Genomic DNA, 23247 nt, shown 5'->3' on the forward strand with positions numbered 1-23247 from the left:
AGCAACAGTGCACTAGGGTTCTTTTTTCTCCACATCCTCACCAACAACACCCATTGTTTCTTGTGTTTTTGATTTTAGCCAATCTGACAGGTGTGAGATGATCTCTCACTGTAGTTATGATTTGCATTTCCCTGATAATAATTGATGATAAGCATCTTTTCATGTGTCTGTCGGCCATCTGGATGTCTTCTTTGGAGAAACATCTTCATGTCTTCTGTTTGTTTTTTAATTGGATCATTTGCTTTTTGGTGTTGGGTGGTTTCGGGGTGAATATTGAGCCACCCTTACAACCCAGGAGAAAAATCCCATTTGATCATGGTGAATGATTTTTTAAAAATGAATTGTTGAATTCATTTAGCTAGTATTTTGTTGAGAATTTTTCCATCAGTGTTCATCGGGATATTGGCCCGTGGCTCTCCTTTTAAGTGGTGTCTTTATCTGATTTTGGTGTCAGAGTAATGCGGCCTCATAGAATGAATTTGGAAGTTTTTCTTCTTTTATTTTTTGGAATAGTTTGAGAAGAATAGGTATTAATTCTTTAAGTGTTTGGTAGAATTCACTTGTGAAGACAACAGGCCCTGGACTTTTGTTTTGTTTTAGTTGATTACTGATTGAATCTCTTTGCTGGTTATTGGCCTGTTTAAATTTTCTAATTTGTTTTGGTAGTTTATAGGAATTTATCCATTTCTTCTAGGTTGTCTAATGGCACGTATTTTTTCATAATATTCCCTTGTAAATATTTGTATTTCTGTGATATTGGTTGTTATTTCTCCTTTCTCATTTGTGATTTTGAGTCCTTTTTCTTTATTTCTTGTGAAGTCTAGTTAGAGGTTTGCCAATTTTACTGATTTTTTTCTCAAAGGACCATGTCCTGGTTTTATTATTCTATTCCATTGCTTTTGTTTGGTTTTGGTTTTTGTTTTAGATTATGTATCACTTATTTCTGTTCTAGTCTTATTTCACTCTTTCTTCTAGGTTTAGGTTTCATTTGTTGTTCTTTTTCTAGGTTCTTTAGGTGTAAGTTTAGGTTATTTATTTGTGATTTTTCTTGCTTTTTGAGGTAGGCCTGTATTGCTATATATTTCCTCTTAGAACTGCTTTTGCTGTATCCCAAGGTTTTGGGCTGTTGTATTTTTATTTTCATTTATTTCTATATAATTTTTAAAATTTCTTCTTTGATTTCCTGGTTGACTCATCCATTGTTTAGCAACATATTATTTAACCTCCATGTAATTTTGGTCTTTACAGATTTTTTCTTGTGGTTGATTTCTGGTTATAGCATTAGCATTTAGCATAACATTGTGGTAAGTAAAGATGCATGATATAACTTTGATTTTTTAAAATTTATTTATTGAAACTTGTTTTGAGGCCTAACATGTGATCTGTTCTGAAGAATGTTCCATGTGCTCCCGAAAAGAATGTGTATTCTTTTGGTCTAGGAGGAAATGTTCTAAATATATGTTTATTATACATTTATTATATATATATATATATATATATATATATGGATATTATATATTATATATCCATTGCTGGTCCAATGTGTCATCAAATGTGTCTTCAAAGCCATTGTTTCTTCGTTGATTTTATGATTAGATGATCTGTCCATTGATATAAGGAGGGAGTTAAAGTCCCCTGCTCTTAGTGCATTATTATCATCATAAAGTTCCTTTATATTTGTTATATATCCTCCCATGTGGGATGCACTAGATATTTACAATTGTATCTTCTTTTTGGTTTGTCCCATTTATCATTTATTATATAGTGTCCTTCTTTGTCTCTGCTTAGAGTCTTTGTTTTAAAGTCCATTTGTCCGATATAATTATAAGTAGAATATATTATTACTCCAACTTTCTTTTGACATTCTTTTGCATGGTAGCTGTTCTTCTGTGCCCTCACTTTTATTCTGCAGGTGTCTTTTTTTTTTTAAAGTAGGCTCCATGCTAAGTGTGGAGCCCATTGTGGGGCTTTAACTCACAACCCTGAGATCAGGGCCTGAGCTGAAATCAAGAGTTTGATGTTCAACTGGGTGAGCCACTCAGGCGCCCCTCCATCTGCAGGTGTCTTTAGGTCTAAAATGAGTCTCATATAGGCAACATATGGATGGGTCTTATTTTTTTATCCTTTCTGTCTTTTGATGGGAGTGTGTAGTCCATTTACATTCAAAGTAATTATTGATAGATACATATTTATTGTCACTTTATTTCTTTTGTGGTTGTCTCTAAAGATTTTCTCTGGTCTTTTCTTGTTTTTCTCTTTTTCATGGTTTGGTGATTTTCCTTAGTGATGTATTTGGATTTCTTTCTCTTTATTCTTTGCATATTTATTAGTGGTTTTTGATATATGGTTATCATTAGGTTTGTATATAATCTCTTCTGCATATAATAGTCTATATTAAATTTATGGTCATTTAAGTTGAACCCATTTTTTATTTCTCTCCTCCCCATGTTCTAGGTATATGTTATCATATTTTACATCCTTTTGTGAGTTCCTTGACTGATTTTATACTTATATACTCATTTTTACTGCTTTGATGTTTCTTACCTATGTACTATAATTTTTGGTCTCTCATTTATACTCACAATTTCCCCTCTAATATTTCTTGGAGGGCTGGGTTAGTGGTCATGAACTCCTTTAGTTTTTGTTTGTCTGGGAAATTCCTTATATCTCCTATTCTGAATGATAGCCTTGCTGGATAAAGTATTCTTGGCTGCAGATTTCCTACTCAGCACTTTGAATATGTCCTGCCACTCTCTTCTGGCTCAGAAAGTTTCTCTAAAAAAGTCCCTGATAGCCTTATGGGGTTTAACTGTCTTCTTTTGTCTTACTGCTTTTAAACTTTTTTCTTTATCGTGTGTTTTGCCAGTTTAATTACAGTATGTCTTGATGTGGATCTGGTTTTGTTGATTTTGTTGGGGATTCTCTGTGCCTCCTCGATCTGGATATCTGTTTCCTTCCCCACATTCAGGAAGTTTTCAGGTATTATTTCTTCACATAAATTTTTTGCCCCTTTTTCTCTTTCTTCTTCTGGGACACCTGTAATATAAATATTACTACATTTGATGGAGTCACTGAGTTCCCTATTCTCATTTTGCATAATTCATTTTTTTTCTCTTTTATTCACCTTGGTTACTTTCCATCACTCTGTCTTCTAGGTCATTAATTTGTTCCTCTGCTTCTTCCAGCCTGCTGTTCATTCCTACAAGCATGTTTCCCATTTTGTTTATTGAGCCCTTTGTCTCTGCTTTGTTATTCCTTATCTCTGTGTAAGACATGTAAGACACTCATCTTTCACTCTTTTCTCAAGTCCAGTGAGTATGCTTATAATCATTGCTTTAAATACTCCTTAAGACATGTTACTGATATCTGTTTCACTTCGCTGTCTGGCTGTGACCTTGTCCAGTTTTCATTTGGGATAAATTTCTTATTTTAAAAAAGATTTTACTTATTTATTAATAAAGACAGAGAGAGAGAGACAGTGTGTGTGTGTGTGTGTGCGCGCGCGCGCACTCGCACCAGAGGAGGGGCAGATGGAGAGAGAAGACTCCCTTTTGAGCAGGGAGCCCAACATGGGGCTCAATCCCAAGACCCTGAGATCATGACCTAAGCCGAAGGCAGATGCTTAACTGACTGAGCCAACCAGGCTCCCTCATTTGGGATAAGTTTTTGTCTTCTCATTTTGTCTACATCTCTGCCTGTTTCTCCTGTTCTTGAGGGTAATGACCTTCTGAAGAATAGGTGTTATAATGTCCTACCATGTAGTATCCTTGTTTCCCAAGCCTGGTGATTCTGGGACTGTCTCCAGTATGTGGTGTGTATATTCTGCTCTTCTATCCTGGCTGCTTTATCCTTCAGGCCAGTTATCTGGAGAGGCTCTCTTTGGCTGTCGTGGGCAGTGTTTGGTCCCTGCACTGAATGTGGCACATTTTAACCAGATGTGCTCAGTCTGCTTGTGAAGTGAGACCTATCACCACTGCCAGCAGAACTACAAAACTCCTGAGTCGGGACACGTGTGAGCAAGTGTTTGGGCTGGTCTTCTTGGGGAGGGGGCCTGCCATGCTGGGACTGAGGCAAACATGACTGTGAGGGACAGTTCCACTGGAGCACAAACACAGGGGGTGCTTGGTATCAGCAAGTTAGGTAGTGAGTGTGAGCATAGTGTTGTTTCCTGCAGGTGGCCCTGTACTTATGCTGAGGGGTGGGGGAAGAAGATGAATATGGCCAGTTCCTTTGTTCCTAGAGTAGTCTCTCCATGAACACTGCCTCTCTGGGATATCTTCTGAAAGGAGTGAATAACCTCCCCACTGTGTGCCCTAGGTGCTCTTCAGATCTCTGTTTCCATTTTGTATGTCTGCAGGTTGTTTGCTGGCCTTCTCTCCAAGAGTAGCACAGTTCCTTCCAGGCTCTAAGAACTCCAGGCTTTAGGCCCCACTGGTTGCCAGAAGGCACGAAATTTGAAATTTGGCCCCTCTTACTTTCTAAACCAGTTACTGTGGGAATTTGTTTCCCCCGTGTTTCCCCATCTCCATCCTTGTCTGTGACCCTGGCTGCATCCTCACCGCAGCACCAGGATCCATCAGCTCTCCTGAGCCACATGTCTGTATTTCCCACTTTTTTAATGTGGCTTTTTCTCTACCTTAAGTTGTGGAGTTTGTTCTGCCTGTATTCAGGTCAGTTTGGGGGGCATTTAGGGTGATTTGGTAGTTATCTAGTTTTGTTTGTGGGTCAGGGTGAGCTTGGGATCTTCCAAACCACTGTCTAAGATCAGTTTTCATATCAACTTATATTTGATCCGAGACCCATCCAAAATGAGCACCCATCCAGTGTAGCTCAGGACTCTGTGCTTGAATATGAAAAGATGCCCTGACTTTTTGTTTCTGCTGGAGTTCTCGTAGAGCATTTTTCCTAAATGCAGCTTTCCTTCTTGAATTCCATGCTACTCATAGTTTGCTACAAACACAAATAAAGTAATTTCTTAAAGAGAGGAACTGTTTAATTATGGTTAAGAAGCTGTGCTACAGAGTCAGAAAGCCTAGCTTTCAATCCCATATCTACTGGGATTGACTTTGGACAAGTTAGCTTCTTTGTACTCCATTTGTAAAATCAGGATAATTATATGTACTCTTTGGGTGGTGACCATTAAATAATGCACATAATGGGATAAGTACACCACTTGGTATGTGAGCACTCAGTAAATATTTGTTATTACTGGCATTGATTATTATGGGAGTATGTTTAGGGATGATATAGATATTTAAAAAATCCAATTGTAATCTCTTCTTTTAAGATAAAACAACATTGCCAAGATCCTTATTCTGCATATTCTCATTAGTACGCTGGAGATAGCCTCATGAGTATATTGTAGATATTGTGTAACTAGAGAAGCCTGGTTCTACATCACTCTTGATAACATGTTGGGTATGTTAGGAACACATTTATTACTCTAAGGCCCTGAGGTACTTCTGATTGCTTTTCTTTCTGGAGAAAAATTAGCTGGATAAGAGGTAGTAACCCACACAAAACACAAAACTAATTTGCAAAATATGCATCATGAAACTAGATCCAGTTGGACTGGGAGAGACCGAAAAGCAGTTAAATAAAAATTCCTGAAGAGGAATAGATAATAATCTGCTTTCCTGTCTGAAATGCTTCACATCCTTTAGCACATGTGACTGTCTACCAGGATAATATTTTGTCTCCTGCCTAGAGACCATTGACTATGGTGGCATCCCTCCCAGAATTACCAGGGGTTTTAGGACAGAAAGAAAAGGGCTGAACTAACAAATAAATTAAGAGCACAATGTTTGCTGTATGGAAGCCCTTAGTGAATGTTAATTATTGTTCTATCCTCTATAGTTTAAAAAAATAATTATTTTTGTTGTGGTGTCAACTTTGACCTACCCACCTTTCTCTTCATACATCTATACAAAAATCTCAGAATTACTAAAATTAGTTAATCTCAAATGAATTGAAATTGAGTTACTCTAAAATGAATACATTTGACTGAAGTATACGATCTAGTCATCCTGTTCACTCAGACCCATACCCTTAGTGTAGGTGTTACACAGTGAAATGCTCTTCTTTCCTTCAAAAGCAGAAAAAAAAAAAATGGAGCAGACAATTTGGTTAATCCACCAGCCAAGGTAAGATCTATCAGATGTTTAATTATACTTGAGATGTATTTGCCGTCATGTACTTATATATATTTGTACTGTTGGAACTGAGCATAAACTATTCCAAAGACCAGTAAGAATCTAAAAATGGCTAATATTTTAGAAATTTTTTTAAAATTAAATTTATATTTTTTTAATTTTTAAATTTATTTGACAGAGATCACAAGTAGGCAGAGAGGCAGGCAGAGAGAGAGAAGAAGGGAAGCAGGCTCCCTGCTGAGCAGAGAGCCCCATGTGGGGCTCGATCCCAGGACCCCAGGATCATGACCTGAGCCGAAGGCAGAGGCTTTAACCCACTGAGCCACCCAGGCGCCCCTTAGAAGATGTTTTGAACTTGGCTTTGCAAATATGTGAATTTGTACCTAACTTGGAATTCATTTTTATCCAAGGAAAATTATACTGGGAAGACTTCCTTAGATTTCATGGAATGCCCTTTCTGCTCAGCTTCTTCTGATACTAAAAACCGATAGCTCTCTGAGTGCTCTGTTATCCCTAGCCAAATTTGATATGGATTCCCACAAACCTCTGTGGACCATGTACAGTTAGAATTTGTGTTTCAAAATGCTTTACTGTTAGTGTTTGCATAACGATACATGCTGTGATCTCCCAAAGTTGGTAAACTAACTAAATACTATTTGTCTGATGTATTTTGGACTCTAATTTTTAGTTATCTGTAGCACAGAATGGCTGTCTCCTTTAATTAGTTACCAGAAATTGTTAGAAAAATGCCTGCTCCTTTCTGCTCACAAAACCTCTTAAGGGCTCACTGTCGGCAGAAGAGTTGAATCTGTGTTGATCATAAACACTTGATTTTAGAAAGATCTTACTGGTAACATTTCCAAAAAATTTCTGATTGTCACAATTTAAATTTTAATAATCTTAAAACATAAATTTTTCTTTTAATTATATTTGATTTATACTCACATGTCTTCTTTTTTTTTAAACCTAACTAAGAGCTAAGGATATGGGGTTTCAATTCTTTCTAAAGTAATTTGAGGCATTTCTCCTAACTAATTGAGTTACGAGTAATTATAAAGGTGATCTGCTTTCTCCTAATACGGCAGCCTATGCTCAAGATTGTGCACACTGTGTCTCCAGATGTAGTTTCTCTTTTTCTCTAAGCATGCATGCAAAATGGTAAACAAAGGAGTAGTTTTGGTACATTTTTTAAAAATTTTAAATTAAAATGATGCTTACAAAAGATTTTTTAAATAAATCTGAATAAGGCTGGTAGTTTAGCGAATAGTACTGTGTTGATGTTCATTTCCTTATTTTGATCATTATATGTTGTTCATATACAAGAAAATACTCTTGTTTGTAGGAAATGTAGGCTTTATCCAGTGCTAAAAGGCTGATCATGTCTGCAGCTTACTTTTTTTTTTTTTTAATAGTATGGTAGCGGTGATGGTGTGTGTGTGTGTGTGTGTGTGTGTAGCAGGGAGAGAATGTGATTTTAAAAGGTGGTAAAATTTGGGGCCTTGGGGCAATAAGTAAAGTTAATTGAAAAAAAGATACTATAAACAAAAGAGCAAGATATAAAATCATTTTCCTCAGCTGTATAAAAATAAGATGGAAGGCAAGTCAAATTATTGGATTCTAAACTTCTAGTTTTTTTTATACATTTCTCTTCAATTTTTCTATTCTGAATATCTGTTTCTTTTAACTGTATATCCCACAGGGCAGGGATTTTCATCTGTTTCATTTCCTAGAAATGTGCCCGATACAGAGTAGATGTCAAAAAGATCTTTTGCTGAGTGTGGATGATTAATTGAAAATTGGTGTTTATTGAATATGTACGTATTGAATCTTTAATAAACTTCTCCATTTACAATTTAGGAAGTGGAGTGAAATACCATAGTACACTATTGACCCTAAAAAATGAAACTCCCTCCCAATGTAAAAACTGATCCATTGAAAATTAAAGTAAACTGATAATTAAAGTATGATTTTTGATATTTTTCTTAATTTTTTTCCTTATATTTCCTTGATAGATTCTTCAGTTTGAAGATATCTTGGCCAGTACTTTCTATCGAGAGCACTTTCGAACGTACATGGAAAGGATGGACAAGAGAGCTCTGATTAGTTTTTGGGAGTCTGTGGAATATTTAAAGAGTGCTAACAAGGTAGTATATAAAGCATCAAAAGAATATTAATCACTAGCTGATGAAAACTTGCATGTTAGACACTGTATCTGTGTTTTTCTGTGAAGCTGTAAGATAAGTATATACTTAAAAGACTATTTAAAACCAAATATAATAATGAATTATTGTCTAGCCCCTAATGGTAAATAAAATTAGATTTTATTTTACAAAAAACACACCTTTGAATGTGTAGTCAAGGGAAAAAGTGACTTAAAAGTGTACCGAAATACTGCATTTACTTTCAGGTAGTTATTTTTTTTAACACATTGTAAAAAGACATCTCTCTCTTTCTCTCTCTCTCTCTCTCTCTCTCTCTTCTCTCCACACTGCTGTTTATAATGAATTGATCTTGTCATCTGAACCTCAGTCTCATAACCATATTATTTTAATGTCATATTCATGTGTGTAATTTATATGACTGTTCTTCTTTTATTTCATTTAAAATATAATTGAATTAATGGGGCCTGGATGGCTCAGCCAGTTTAGTGGCTGACTATTGGTTTCAGCTCAGGTCATGATCTCAGGATCCTGGGATTAAGCCTCCCATTGGGCTCTGCACTCAGCGGGGAGTTTGCTTGTGGATTCTCTCTCTCCCTCCTCCTCTCTCCCTGCTCTCTCTCTCAAATAAATAAATAATCAAATAAATCTTTAAAAAAACAAACAAAATATAATTGAATTAAGAAACACAATGAAACAAGATGGGATTGGGAGGGAGACAAACCATAAGTGACTCTTAATCTCACAAAACAAACTGAGGGTTGCTGGGGGGAGGGAGGTTTGGGAGAAGGGGGTGGGATTATGGACATTGGGGAGGGTATGTGCTTTGGTGAGTGCTATGAAGTGTGTAAACCTGGTGATTCACAGACCTGTACCCCTGGGGATAAAAATATATGTTTATAAAAAATAAAACATTAAAAAAAAAAAAAGAAACACAAAAGAACATTTTTGGTTATAGATGCCTCTTACAATGAAAACACCAACAATAAACATCATGTTTTGCGCTCAGCAATGTCTCAATACATTTAACGATTAAAGACTGTGAAATATGTATGTTATATGTGTTTATAACTATATGGGACAGTATGTATAACATACATATGTATTTTGAGAGGCTTACTAAAATAAGCACGAAGAGCAGTGGGTACATTAAATTACTATTTGCACTTTATATGAGTGTTGGCAGAACTCAATACCAACTTAAAATACATCATAAATCACAAACTACCTCTTTTTTGTTTTTTTGTAAAAGATTTTTATTTACTTATTTGAGAGAGAGAGGGAGGGAACACAAGAAGGGAGAGGGGTAGAGGCAGAGGGAGAAGCAAACTCCCCGCCTGAGTCGGGACCCTGATGTGGGCCTCCCTTCTGGGACTCCAGGATTTTGACCTGAGCTGAAGGCTGATGCTTAAAGGACTGAGCCATGCAGGTGCTCCACAAACTACGTTGGTTAAGGAATTAAATTCATTCTCATAGTATTTTTAAATTCTCTTAGAAATGCCTTTCATTGTTAATTTGTAAGCCACAAATTACCTCATTTTAACAAATACTGTTTTTGCCCACTTTATTACACGTTTTATTTACTAGACTTGATTCCAAATGACTTTTGGCTGGTCTCAAAGGAATATTGCAAAGAGCAATCTAAAGAATTTTTCTAAACTACTGAAAACGATTCAGAAGATTTCAGTGGAGTAAGAGCATATAACTTTGTCAAATGCAACACTGATTTGGATGTGAAATTTATGGGATGTTTATTAAATTCACAGTCTTCATTTGTTAAGTTGCTTGTCTTCATTTTTTTCTTTTTAAAGATTTTATTTATTTCAGAGAGAGAGAGAGAGAGAGAGTGCGTGAGCAGGGGGAGGAGCAGAGGGAGAGAGAGAGGGAATAAATCTCCAGCAGACTCCACGCTGAGTGGCAGGCCCTAAGACCCAGAGATCATGACCTGAGCTGAAACCAAGAGTTGGATGCTCAGCCACCCAGGCACCCCTCTCTTTATTTTCACTCCTATTGAAGACTCTGTGTAACATTCCTAGAGTTAATGAGATGTGTCTAGAGGAAATATAAATATTATGTCAGCCAGAAGGGATATTTGCATTTGTGAGCTGGCTGGCTGTGACCTACGTGTAACGTTTACAGCTAAGTCCTCTAATATAAGCTTGATTATAATGCAATAATCATCATTCTGAAAGAACATTTTTCGTCTTTTCTTAAATTATACAATACTGATTTTTTTTTCTTTAGTGAGAAATGGCACTTCCAATTATTTATATTAGATTTTTAAAAGCCAAATTAAATTTAACTGACATTTGAGCTGTGGTGTTCAGATTTACGATAAGGAGTCCATTGCAAGAAGAGAACTGTTGTCATTTTTCTCCTTCCAGCATTTCAAAGACGTTACATTTGTTAACTACTCAACTGAAGTTTCATTTTAAGGAGCCAGTTGTCTTGTCAGGGTCTGCCTCTTGCCCCTTGCTTCTGAATGTGCATACAAAACCCAAAGAGCCGCACTGAAATGTACAGTGTACATTCCTCATGTCTTCCTTCCAGCTTAGAAATGTAGAAAGTTCTGAAGATAATCCTTTTTGTCAGAGGTGATATTTCTTACCTTTCTTGTTCATTTTTCTGTCTTTTCAGAATGAAATTCCTCAATTAGTTGGCGAAATTTACCAGAATTTCTTTGTGGAAAGCAAAGAAATATCTGTGGAAAAATCACTTTACAAAGAAATCCAGCAGTGTCTTGTAGGAAATAAAGGTATTGAAGTGTTCTGCAAAATCCAGGGAGATGTTTATGAGACCCTAAAGGATAGGTATTACCCTTCGTTCATTGTCAGTGACCTGTATGAGAAGCTGATGCTGAAAGAGGAAGAGAAAAATGTCTCCCAGTTGATTTCCAGCAAGGATGAACTGGTGAGTCACCTTTAATTTTCTCCTCCCTTCGCAGTGGTTAAGCTTCAAAAGTGATCAGGTAGGCTCATATTGTATAAGCGGAATTTGGTGTGCGCCTTCATCTTTTAATGTATAGGACTATAAGTAGAATTTACCTACTTCTTCCCTTGTTCCTGTGAAAACTGACTCCTGTTGCCTGGTGTCAAGTCAGAGACCTCACTGCCCCGTCTAGACCTGAGACACACCCTGAAAATGCCCCTGAAAATGCGAAGGCAGAAAGCCTGTGGGGTGGGGCATTTGTGGCCTAGACCAGATAAGAGAATCCGTAGAACATGGTGCAGCCTGAGAATAGTCAAAGGATGGGAACATAAGGAGAGGAAGAGAATGTGGGTGGAGTTACAGGAAATATTTTGGAGTTAAAAAATATCAAATGTAAGTAAGATAGATGTTCCAAAGAAAACCTTGCTCAGCCACACCTGAAGTCTAATTTTCTTAAACGTGTTGCCATTTAATTGGAGAACTACAATTGCCACCTGTCATTTACTATTAATGATTTACATGGGTTTTAAGATTTGTGAAGGTGCAAAGAAAAACAAAATGTTTTATAGTCACCCTACTTGGAAAGATGGTAATTGATCACGGATTTTTTTTTTCTGCCCAGTGGTATCTCAAGCCCTAGGGAATCAAGTGCTTGCTCTCAATGATATTAGAAGTCAATATCTCTGAACTGTTAAATTCATTCCTTCAGACTTTTTTAAAAGATTTGTTACTTAGTTCTTTATACTTTCAGTGTATAACACCACCAAACTGGTCCAAAAGTCATTACTCATTGCATCTTATTTTTAAGATAGGTCAATTTGTTTAATTTTTTATTATTTATTTATTATTTTTTGGTCAGATTATTTTAACTGTGTTACCTCTCTCCCTCAAAAATTAAAATGGTTAATTTGCAAATGCTGTAGAAGAGGTTATTCAGACTAATTAAAAATGTCAGTACCCAACAGATAAATTGAGGAAGGTCTTGAACTAACAGTTGATATGAAAGGCAAACAAATATGAAAAATTGTCCAACTTCACCTTGGACTCAAGAGTAATATGTATCACTGATCTTTTGAAAGATCCTACTTCTAAAAATTTATCTTAAGATAATAACTAAAGGGTAGAAAAGTATATATATAATGGAGTTTGCTTTAGTACGTTTGGGATAGCAAACCAGCAGAATAAACCCAGAGTAGGAACAGCAGCAGGAATATGTGTTGGTGTACTATCAATTCCCAGGATATTATAGAGCCATAAAAATTAAAATTTTATGTTTTTATTATGTTTAAACTGTAATCAATACCCTCAAAATAAGCAGCATTGTGAGTTATATGGAAAAGACAGAATACATGTTTATGTATACAAAGTATACTATACTATGTCATGATATGTACATTGCGGACAAAGATTTGAAAGACCCTACAAAAATAAAAAGAGCTTGGTTTTTTAGGACTATTAATACTTATTTTTGTTGAAAAAAGTTATTGTTTGTTACTTACTAATTACCAAAAATTAGAAGAAAAAATTCTGGAAGAACGTTAAGGACTATAAACAAAGAAGAAGGCTGTTCTCAGCTGTTCTTTCCACTGCCCTGCACAAATCTGTTTTATATGCTGTCTGTTGGTAGTCTATCCAGATTTTAAAAGTTACACAGTTCTTTATGAATCTTAAGTCACTTTGCTTTTATTTAATTAATTTTAAGTCCCTTTGAAATGCTAACCATTTTACTTGTAAAATGATCTACCTGTTGATTTATAAAATACATCTTCAAGAGAAGGACTGAACAAAGTGTATACTGAAAATACTTTCACTAATGGGGATTTGGAAATTTTATTTTATCTTATTTTTTGAAAGATTTTATTTATTTATTTGACAGAAAGAGAGAGAGAGAGAGAGCACAAGCAGTGAGGAGCAGCAGAGGGAGAGGGAGAAGCAGGCTTCCCAAGGAGAAAGGAGACTGATGTGGGGCTCAATCCCAGGACCCTGGGATCATGATCTAAGCTGAAGGCAGAACCTTAACCAACTGAGCCACTCAGGTGCTCTGGAAATCTTATTTTAAAGAGACTTGCTTGAGTTTTCTATAATATTCTTTGGAGCCGGAAAGGAAGCCAAATGTTTCTCAGTGTCTTTGTCCAGGATTAGGCACGGATCATTCGGTTGGGCTGGACAGAGAACTCAGTTGCATTCCTTTGTTCCAAGCAGATTCCCTTGGGTGTACAATCTGGAAAATAATGCTATGGAATCCACCCCAGGCCCTCCTACTTCAGGCTTAATGATGTTTCTTTTTTCAGTGCAGTTCCAGATAACTTTGATTTGTTACTTTGTTGAGGCACAGCAGCCAGCTCCTGGGCTTTCTACCATAGAGTCTTTCCTTAGTGGGATCTAGTATTGGGCACAGTGTAATCATATCAAACTTATACACTAGTAATAATGGTTGAACAGTCCAGCATCAGAAGATAGTGTGGTTCATGTGACTTTCTCCCCCAGGGCCCAGGAATTGAGGCTGGTGAGGAAGCTGTAGATGAAGGCACCAGCCGGATTAATGAACAAGCCAGTTTTGCTGTAAACAAACTACGAGAACTAAATGAGAAACTTGAATATAAAAGGCAAGCTCTAAATTCTATTCAAAATGCACCAAAACCTGACAAGAAGGTAACTCTTTTGCTTTCAAGGTTGTATTTGAAAGTTTCCACTTTCCGATTTGATAAAGTTTTCAGTTTATGTTTGCAAATCATCACAATTTCCTTAAAAAGAATTTTAACTGTTAAGTTCCATTGTCAATTTTTTGCTTCTAGTATAGAATGAGAAAAGTAGTTGCTTTTAGTCTTCCATGGCTTGGGGTTCTCCCTCAGTCATCAGCGGTGAGTAGCTCCGTGTTCTCTCACCTGGCTTGCCTATGGTACCTTTACAGAAGAGGGCAAAGCATTTCCTTGTGCCAGTCACAGCCCCAGCTGATGGTAAAAAGCAGGTTCAGAAGGTTTAGGCTGGGAGTACTTCCTGTAGGCTTTTTGAGCAAGGACAGAGTCCTTGCAGCCTTCGTGTTCAGGAGAGTTTGAAGTGAAACTTCTGTCCTCACACCACAGAGTTACATATCCTTACAGGTTTTCTCATGAAAGAGATCCATAGCCTTTTTTAAAAAAAAATAAAATTACTTATTTTTTAAAAATTGTTGCAAAATATACATAACATAAAGCCTACCATTTCAACCGTTCTGTACAGATCAGTGTCTGCATTCACACTGTTATGCAACTGTCACTACCATTCCATCGCGGGACTCCTTTCATATGGCAGAATTGAAGCCTGTACCCATCAAATAATACTTCCCATTGCCCGCTCCCCAGCCCCCTGGAAACCACCATTCTGCTTACTATCTCTTACAGATTTAACTACTCTGAAATACATCATGAGTGGAGTCATACAGCATTCATCCTTTTGTGACTGGTTTATTTCACTTAGGATAATGTCTTCAAGGTTCATTCATATTATACCGTGTGTCAGAACTTCCTTCCTTTTTAAGGCTAAGTAATTTTCCACTGTGTGTATATATAACATTTTGTTTATCCATTCACCCATCAGTGGACATTTGGTTTGCTGCCATCTTTTGAGTATCATGAATAATCCTGCCATGGACATGGGTGTATAAATATCCTTTCAAGGTCTTGCTTTCAGCTCTTCTGAGCATGTACCCAGAAGTAGAATTCCTGGGTCATATGGTAATTCTGTTTTTAATTCTTCGAGGAGCATCCATACTTTTTTTCCATAATGGCAGCAGCATTTAATACCTTCTCACCAACAGTCCATGTAGTTTCTGATTTCTGTATATCCTCACTAATAATTGTTGTTTTTCAGTTTTTTGATAGTAACCATCCCAATGGGTATGAGGTGGTAGTTCATTGTGGTTTTGATTTGCATCCCACTAATGACTAATGAGTATCTTGTCATGCATTTTTTTGGTCATTTATATAAATTTTTTTTGAGAAATGTCTATTCAAGTCCTTTGCCCATTTTTTAATCAGACTGTTTGGTTTTTGTTTTTACGTTTTTAGAGTTCCCTATATATTCTAGATGTTAATACCTTATGAGATATTTGATTTACAAATATTCCCTCCAACTCCGTGGGTTGCCTTTTTACTGTGTTGATAGTATTTGCACAGAAGTTTTAAATTTTTATGAAATCCAGTTTTCCTATATTTTCTTTTGTTGCCTTTGCCTTTGGTGTCATAGCCAACAAGTCTTTGCTACTTTAATGTTATGAAGCTTTTCCCTATGTTTTCTTCTAAGAATTTATAGTTTTAGCTCTTATGTTTAGGTCTTTTCTCCATTTTGAGTTAATTGTTGTTTAGGAGTTTAGGGAAGTGTCTCACTTCATTATTTAGCATGTAGGTATCCAATTTTCTGAGCACTCTTTATTGAAGAGATTGTTCTTTTCCCATTGATTGCTGTTGGCACCACTGTCAAAAATCCTTTGGCCTATATACAAAGGTTTATTTCTTGGCTGTCTATTCTAGTCCATTGGTCTACATGTTTGTCTTTATGTCACTACCATACGTTTTGATTAGTGTAGCTTTGTAGTAAGTATCGAAATCAGGAAGTGTGAGTCCTCCAACTTTGTTCTTTTTTAAGATTGTTTTGTCTATTCAGTATCCCTTGAGATTCCGTATGAATTTTACAATGGATTTTTCTATTTTTGCAAAATACATTAGAATTTTTAGAGGTATTGTGTTCAGTCTGTAGATCACTTTGGGTAGCACTGTCTTCTTAGCAATGTTTAGTCTTCCATATAGTTATGTCTTCAATTTCTTTCATCAGTGTTTTTTAGTTTTCACTGTAGAAGTCTTTCACTCCCTTATTTAATTCCTATTTTAAAAATTTTATGCTATCTTAATTGGAATTGTTTTCTTAGATTTCCTTTTTAGATTGTCCATTGTTAGTGTATAGAAATACAGCGTATTTTTCCTGTTGATTTAAATATCCTACTACTTTGCTGAATTGTGCAGCATTGCAAGTAATTTAATAACTCTCAGGATGTTTTCCCTTTGGCAGATTGTTTTAAAGTTGAAGGAAGAGATAATTCTAATAGAGAAAGAACGCACAGACCTACAGCTGCACATGGCAAGAACAGATTGGTGGTGTGAGAACCTCGGAATGTGGAAAGCCTCCATCACCAGTGGAGAGGTAGTTCTTACTGCTTTTCCTCCCAATTAATTTTAAGAGTATATCTTTATATGGAAGATTTTGTCCTAGAGAATTAAGGTTGAGGGTAGAAAACCTATGTTTGTTCTTGTAGACTGCATTTGTCATTCCTTCTCTGCTGTTTTCACTCTGTCACACCTGTGACTGCGAGTTATAGGAGGGCTGCCTGGTATAGATCTGTTTTCATTCCACTTCAGGTTCTCCTTATTCACCGGAATTGTAAGCAACTTTCAGATAGGGACAGTTAATGTCTCTGAATTGACATTTTATTTTTCCATTAACAATTGAAATAAAATTGGAAGGCGCTTTTTGAAATTTGGTGGTGAAAATTAAAAATTTAAGTGTCTCTGAGTGCTCCATTCTGCTGATTTCATTCACTTAAATCTCAGTTGCTATAAGATCTTTAATAATGAATATTTTTTCCTTTGAATTAGAAAATATTTTGCCGTTCTTTGAGGAATATGGGTAACAGTTTTCAGAATATGCTATATCCTTTTTGTCTTTGAAAATAATTTCTTTTCAAGTAGAGAAGCATGTGGGCATTTACATTGTTAATTTTGACAACTTCTTCATTCCCGCCTGCCTTACTCTCAGTCCTGTGGAAATCTGGAGTTGAAGGTCAGGTCCACACAGAAACGAGATCATGAGTAACATAGTGTTAATGTTCACACTCTTACTATGGTGTGGGGTGGCTTGAAATTCATAATCTTAAATTCACCTCTAGATTACATAGCAGACAAAGCATGTTCTCCAAAAGCCACTGTGAAAGCACACACAGTACATGAGTGCTTGACCAAGTGCTTCACCATGTCTTTGGTACTTACTAGCACTCCCATCAAGGTAAGCTGCAGGAATTTGCTGTGAGACATTGGTCATGGAAAAGATAGTGGATAAGGCACTGAGGAGTCCCCTGAGTGCCAGAGTTCACAAGGCAGTCCCATGGGATTATGTGGAAGATATGTCTGCATCATGCCAGAGTCTTCTGAACTCTGATCCGGGCTGACTTCCTTACTAGATGTGTGATCCTACAACAACCGAAGGACCCTGTGCATGCTCTGATCTCCTGTGTCCTCACAGTGGGATAAAGATCCTACCTCATGGGGCCCCGGGCATGCTCCGGGAGTCTTGTCTCCTTTGCCTTCCTTATTGAGTCTTTGTCTCTAATTCAGTTTGTAATACCAATTCAAGCTTAAATTCAGTGTGTTTTGTTTTTTCTCTTAATCTATTTATGTTAAGTATAATAATGGCCTTTCTGAATTGTGATATTGTATATATATGTTAAGGAACTGTGCTAAGGAATTATCTAAGTTGGAAGGTAGAGGAAATTATGTGTTTCAATGTAAAATTTCATGGAAATTGAAATCCTGGTTTGTTGAATCCAGAAATTAAACTGGGGAAGGCTTTATCCTTTCCTGAGACAGGTTTTGGCATATCTCACACTTGTTTGCTTGCTGTTCATTTGTCTTTTCAAAGAAACACACTTAAGATGTTAATTAAGTCCACTATATTAGTTTTCTTTTGATGTGTAACAAATTACCACAAATTTCATGGCTTCAAACAACACCCATTTATTAGCTCACAATTCTGTAGGTTGAAAGATTTAACTAGACTCTCTCTCATTCTCTACTCATTGCATCATAAGGCTGAAATCAACATACTGGCCAGACTGAGTTCTTTTCTGGAGACTGGGGGGAAAATCCACTTCCAAGCTCAGTCGGGTTGTTGGCAGAAAGTTCCCTGTGGTTGTGGACCTGTCTCTGTTCTCTTGCTGTCAGTGGAAGATGCATTCCCCCCGACTCGCCCTTCTCCATCTTCACACTAGCACCACGTGTGCAGTCTTTCTTGTACTTCCAGTCTTTCTGATGTCTTCTCCTGCCACTTGCCCAAGGAATCTCTCTGCTCTTCAAGGGCTTGTGTGATTAGGTTAGGCCCACCCAGGTAATCCCTTGTGTTAATTTCAGCTGTCAAATGTAACATAACCTAATTGCAAGAATGGATTCCATGATATTCATAGTTCAGGGATGAATACACTAAGGAGGGCATATACACTAAGGGCATATACACTATATATACAGGGCATGTACGCTAAGGAGTGGGAGGTCTTGGGGCTATTTAAAAATCGTGCCTACTGTATCTGCTCACCACCCTTTTGTTGTGTTTGTTTTTTTCAAGGTTACAGAAGAGAATGGTGAGCAAATGCCTTGTTACTTTGTTATGGTAAGCTTACAAGAAGTTGGAGGAGTTGAAACTAAGAACTGGACCGTCCCCAGGAGGCTCAGTGAGTTCCAGAATTTGCACCGGAAACTTAGTGAGGTATGAATACTCATGAATACAAGGTGTAGAATTACGAAGCAAGAAGATATGTAAGAGCTCCTTTCAAGTTTTTACATATAAAGAAACTAACCTTTCTCCTTTGCTGTGGATACTGGCAAAGTGGCATTTTCAGCCTGACATTTGGAAATTAACTAATAGACCAAACCATTTTCGTAGAAATCCTTCAGGACAAAGAATTGTCTGATCTCAATTGAGCCTCATAGAACATCAGGGCTGAGAGAGGGCTAGGGATCACTTAGGGCCACTGGTTTTTGAAGCTGCCAGTCGTGACCTTTTAGTGGGTGGAATCAATTAATGATTGTAGCGACAAGAAGAACATAGAATATATTAGATTTCAGGGACACCTAGGTAGCTTAGTCATTAAGCATTTGCCTTTGCTTTGGGTCACGATCCCGGGGTCCTGGGATTGAGCCCCATGTTGGGCTCCCTGCTCAGCAGAGCAGGAAGCCTGCTTCTCCCTCTCCCTCTCCCCCTGCTTGTGTTCCTGCTTTCACTGCCTCTCTTTCTCTGTCAAGTAAATAAATAGAGTCTTTTAAAAAGAAAAAAAAAAAAGAAGAAGAATATATTGGATTTCAGCACTAAGAGTAAGGGTCATAAAGTGTTATGGTTGAAAGCACAGACTCAGGATCCACACTGCTTGTGTTTGGATCCTAACTGTACTATTTAGTAGCATATGACCTGGTACTTGTCACTGTGTCTCGCTGTCTCTCTTCATCAGTAAAGTACAAATATGATAATGCCCATGTCTCCTATCTCTCAGACTTTTTGTGAGAATTAAGGGAATAAATGCATACAAAGCATTGAGAAGAAGGTGTAGCACCTACCAAGCATTATCGTGTTGGTGGTGGTAGTAGTAGCAATGAGCATTGTTTCATAGAACTTCTTAGTTTTATGGGTGGGTTATATTTTATGTAGATATGCATGTATGTGTGTGTCACATGTTGCAACATAGCATGTATTTCCTCCTGTGAGTTTTAGTTAAAAATGTCAGAAACCTTCTAATCTAGGTCAGTTCTTTTAAGAGGAGAGGAACTGACCCCGGAGAGTTTGATCAGTCTATCACAGGACCTGTTCCTAGTGGCCCAAACCATGTTGGAATCCGGATCATCTTATTTTTCATTCCTTATCCCCCCATCTTTCTCAGGAACTGCATCTTCTCTAACTCTCCTCCTCCTGAAGATGATGGCCCTCTTCCCTGGCAACTGAAGCACTCTTTGGTCACTTCTTTTGTTTCTGTTCATTGTTCTCTGGCTCAGAATGAACGGACACTGGTAAAATCCTGTGGTCACCTATTAGATTGCTCTTCTGCGAATGAAATGTGTCTGTTTCCTTTAACCTTTTCTCTGAAGGGGATTTAAAAAAAAAAAAAAAAACACTTGTAATCACTAACTTATGAATACTGTAATTTCTTCAAGTGCTTTTAAAACGATGGTGGCCAAAGTCAAGCGTCCTGCCCCAGTACTTCTCAAAGGGAATGCTGTCACAGTTGCAGTGTGGAAAGTGAAATCTCTGTCTTAATAAAAAATTACATTTTTCCCAAAATGTGTGAGTAAAATTGATCCTACAGAAAAGTGTGTCATTTGCCCTGTAACAAACCAGTGTGAAAGTTCAGTATCCATTCAATTGCTGATAAAAACAGAAGGAAGGAGAAAAAGGAATTTAGGGGAGATTTTAAAATAAAATGTATATGGAAAGTGTTCTTTGAAAAAAAAAACAAGTAGACTGAAGCCTTAGAGGAAATAAACCTTATAAAATTCTATGTCTGTCCTTTAGTCTCATTTTCCTTATCTATAGCTGATCCCTGGAGTTCTTTTCTTACCCTTAGAATTTACTCTCCTGTGACTTTTCATTTTTGTGTATGAACCCTTCCTATTGACAGCAGGGACAAGAAGCACCTTTTCAGGTCCCTGGTGAATTTTAATCTTCCCTTCTGACTCTCACTGCCTCTTTCATTTCTTGAAAATTGTACCCTAAATTTGAGCCCTGATTTGCATGTCTCCTTGGGCACATGCCATTGTACCCCTGATTCTTCTGTGGGCTCTGTGGGAAGGGCTAGTTTTTCCTTCCCCAGTACCCAAGTACTTGCATGCATTGTTACAAGTGACTTCTCTTGCTGTGGCCAGGCCAGCAGGGTACTCCTGTGCGTGGAGGATGACAACAGCAGTCAAAGCAATTGCAGGCAGAGGCTGTGTTCACTGACTTTTCAATGCCAGTTGGTTTCATTAAGTATATTCATCTGGCCCCAGTGCCTTCATGAAGGGCCAGTGTTTGGAAATGGGGGCAGAGTCTGGAGCATTTGGAACCCACTGCCCTCCTAGGGTCTGAGGTTAGACTGGCAGAGTCCTGTGTGGGAACGGGCATGAAGAACACAGAATTTGTGGTCAGATGGATCTGGGTTTTAATCCTGATCTTTAATTGTCTCATATGTGAAATCGGAATAACAATTGCCAACTCTTCGAGCTGTTATCACACACGCCGAGCTTCTAGCACAGTGTCTGACAGAATGTAGGACTGATCAGTGCACAAAGGGGCTGTTATTATTTGTTGATATATTATTATTCATGTACTTGCATTTTGCAGTTTGCCACTGAAGGACAATAATTTTTCTTTCTGTTGTTTTTCCAAATGGGATAACTTTTTCACAAAGATGCTGTAAACAAAGCACGTTCTAATAGGAAGATTTTCTTCCCGTGAGCCAGGCGTCCACACCTAGAGTCTTGTGCTTTGGTGTGTGTTGTGTGAATCTACCTGAGCAGCCTGGCATCTGCACTGGCCAGCTCCCAGGCGTTCGGAGTCCTAGGGATGAGCTTTAGCTCTTTTCATCAAATGTCCCATTCCTCTCAATTCCATGAGCCTGATTAGAACAAGTTGCAAACCTCAGAGGAACAAGTATAGGAGGAAGGTTGTTTTGTTCTAATTATAATTCTAAACTTTTTTTTTTAACATGAAAATATGATTCGAGATGCTAACATTTAATGTTTTCCTCCACAGTGTTTCCCTTCTTTAAAAAAAGTTCAGTTGCCTTCTCTCAGCAAGCTGCCTTTCAAATCTATAGATCACAAGTTTATGGAGAAGTCAAAGAATCAATTAAATAAGTTTTTACAGGTAAGCAACTGAAAAGTTTTGGATACGAAAGGAAAAATTCGTTATTGGGGTTAAACTGTCATCATTCTAAGAGCTTGCTTGTTTGCTTCCTGGTCTTATAGGTCATGCCAGATCCTTAAAATATCTTTGGTTTGCTTGTTTGTTAATAATTAAGGTATGGGGGTGCCTGGGTGACTCAATGGGTTAAAGCCTCTGCCTTCAGCTCAGATCATGATCTCAGGGTCCTGGGATCAAGCCCTGCATCGGGCTCTTTGCTCAGTGGGGAGCCTGCTTCCCCCTCTCTCTACCTGCCTCTCTGCCTACTTGTGATCTCTGTCTGTCAAATAAATAAATAAAATCTTTTTAAAAAAGAAAAAAATAATTAAAGTATGCGATGCACACACAAAATATAAATACAGAAAATATAAAATATGTACAGTACAGATAGCATGTGTGTAACTTGTCCTTTTCTGCATACTGAGCCCACCCTGTAACTAGCACCCAGGCCAGTACTTCCTTCCTGTCATGGCCTTCGTCCCAGGGTGGTGGCGATCCCAGCTACTAATCACACAGATACAGTTGTCTTTGAACTTCCTGTAAATGGGGTCATGCAGTGTAGGCTCCTTTGTGTCTGACCTCTTTCACTCAACAACTGTGATCAGAGGATCTGTCCATAGTGCTGTTCTGGTTGTAGATTATTTGCTTTCACGACTGTGTAGGTTTTTCACTGTGCAAATACACTACGGTCTATTCATCCCACTGTTGACAAGCATTTGGACCATTTCCAGTGGAGGCTATCTTGAAGAGGGCTTCTATAGAATGGTACTTAACTTGTGGTGAATCTGTGTTGTGTGGTACCTCCGGGTCTGGGTTTCTTCGTTTTTCCAAGTGGTTGTGGCAGTTTTTACACTGTGACCACAGCACATCAGGGTTCTGATGGCTCTCCCTCCTCCCCCCAACTCTTCTCTGCCTGTTTCTCTTTCGTCCTCCTGGTGGGTATGTGCTGGTATCTCACTGTGGTTTTAGTTTGCATTTCCCCCAGCGGCTAATGAAGTAGAGCACCAGTCTGGGTGTTACTGGCTACTCGGATAGTTTCTCTGATGAATTGTCTGGTCAAGTTGAGTCTGCTCTTCCGTCATGTTGCCCATCTTTTCCACACCGCCTTGTGGGACTTCTGCATGGGATTTAGATGGGAATCTCTTGTCAGACCACTTATGTTGCAAATACCTTCTCCCTTTCTGTGGATGGCCTTTTCCGTCTCTTAATGATTTCATTTCGTGAACAGAAATTCTCACTTTTAATTTAGTCCACTATATCAATTTTGTCTTTTTATGATTATGCCTCTGTGCCTCTTAAGAAATCTTTGCCTACTCCAAAGTCCTAAAGATACTCTCCTG

At 37.7% G+C, this 23247-nt stretch overlaps 1 protein-coding gene across 1 annotated transcript in view; it reads left to right on the forward strand.

Moving 5' to 3' along the window:
* The window catches only part of SNX25 (sorting nexin 25), a 123064-nt gene that overhangs the window by 86268 nt on the left and 13549 nt on the right, over positions 1–23247 (forward strand). The window contains exons 8-13 of the mRNA XM_013058986.2: positions 8165–8296; positions 10949–11221; positions 13727–13891; positions 16283–16414; positions 18605–18745; positions 21758–21871. Of these exons, the coding sequence (XP_012914440.2) occupies positions 8165–8296; positions 10949–11221; positions 13727–13891; positions 16283–16414; positions 18605–18745; positions 21758–21871 (957 nt within the window). The remainder of the gene's footprint in view (positions 1–8164; positions 8297–10948; positions 11222–13726; positions 13892–16282; positions 16415–18604; positions 18746–21757; positions 21872–23247) is intronic.

Source organism: Mustela putorius, unplaced genomic scaffold (genome assembly GCF_011764305.1).
Source record: "Mustela putorius furo isolate JIRA1106 unplaced genomic scaffold, ASM1176430v1.1 tig00003932_pilon_pilon_pilon:0A:0A, whole genome shotgun sequence".
In the NCBI taxonomy this organism is placed as follows: domain Eukaryota; kingdom Metazoa; phylum Chordata; class Mammalia; order Carnivora; family Mustelidae; genus Mustela; species Mustela putorius.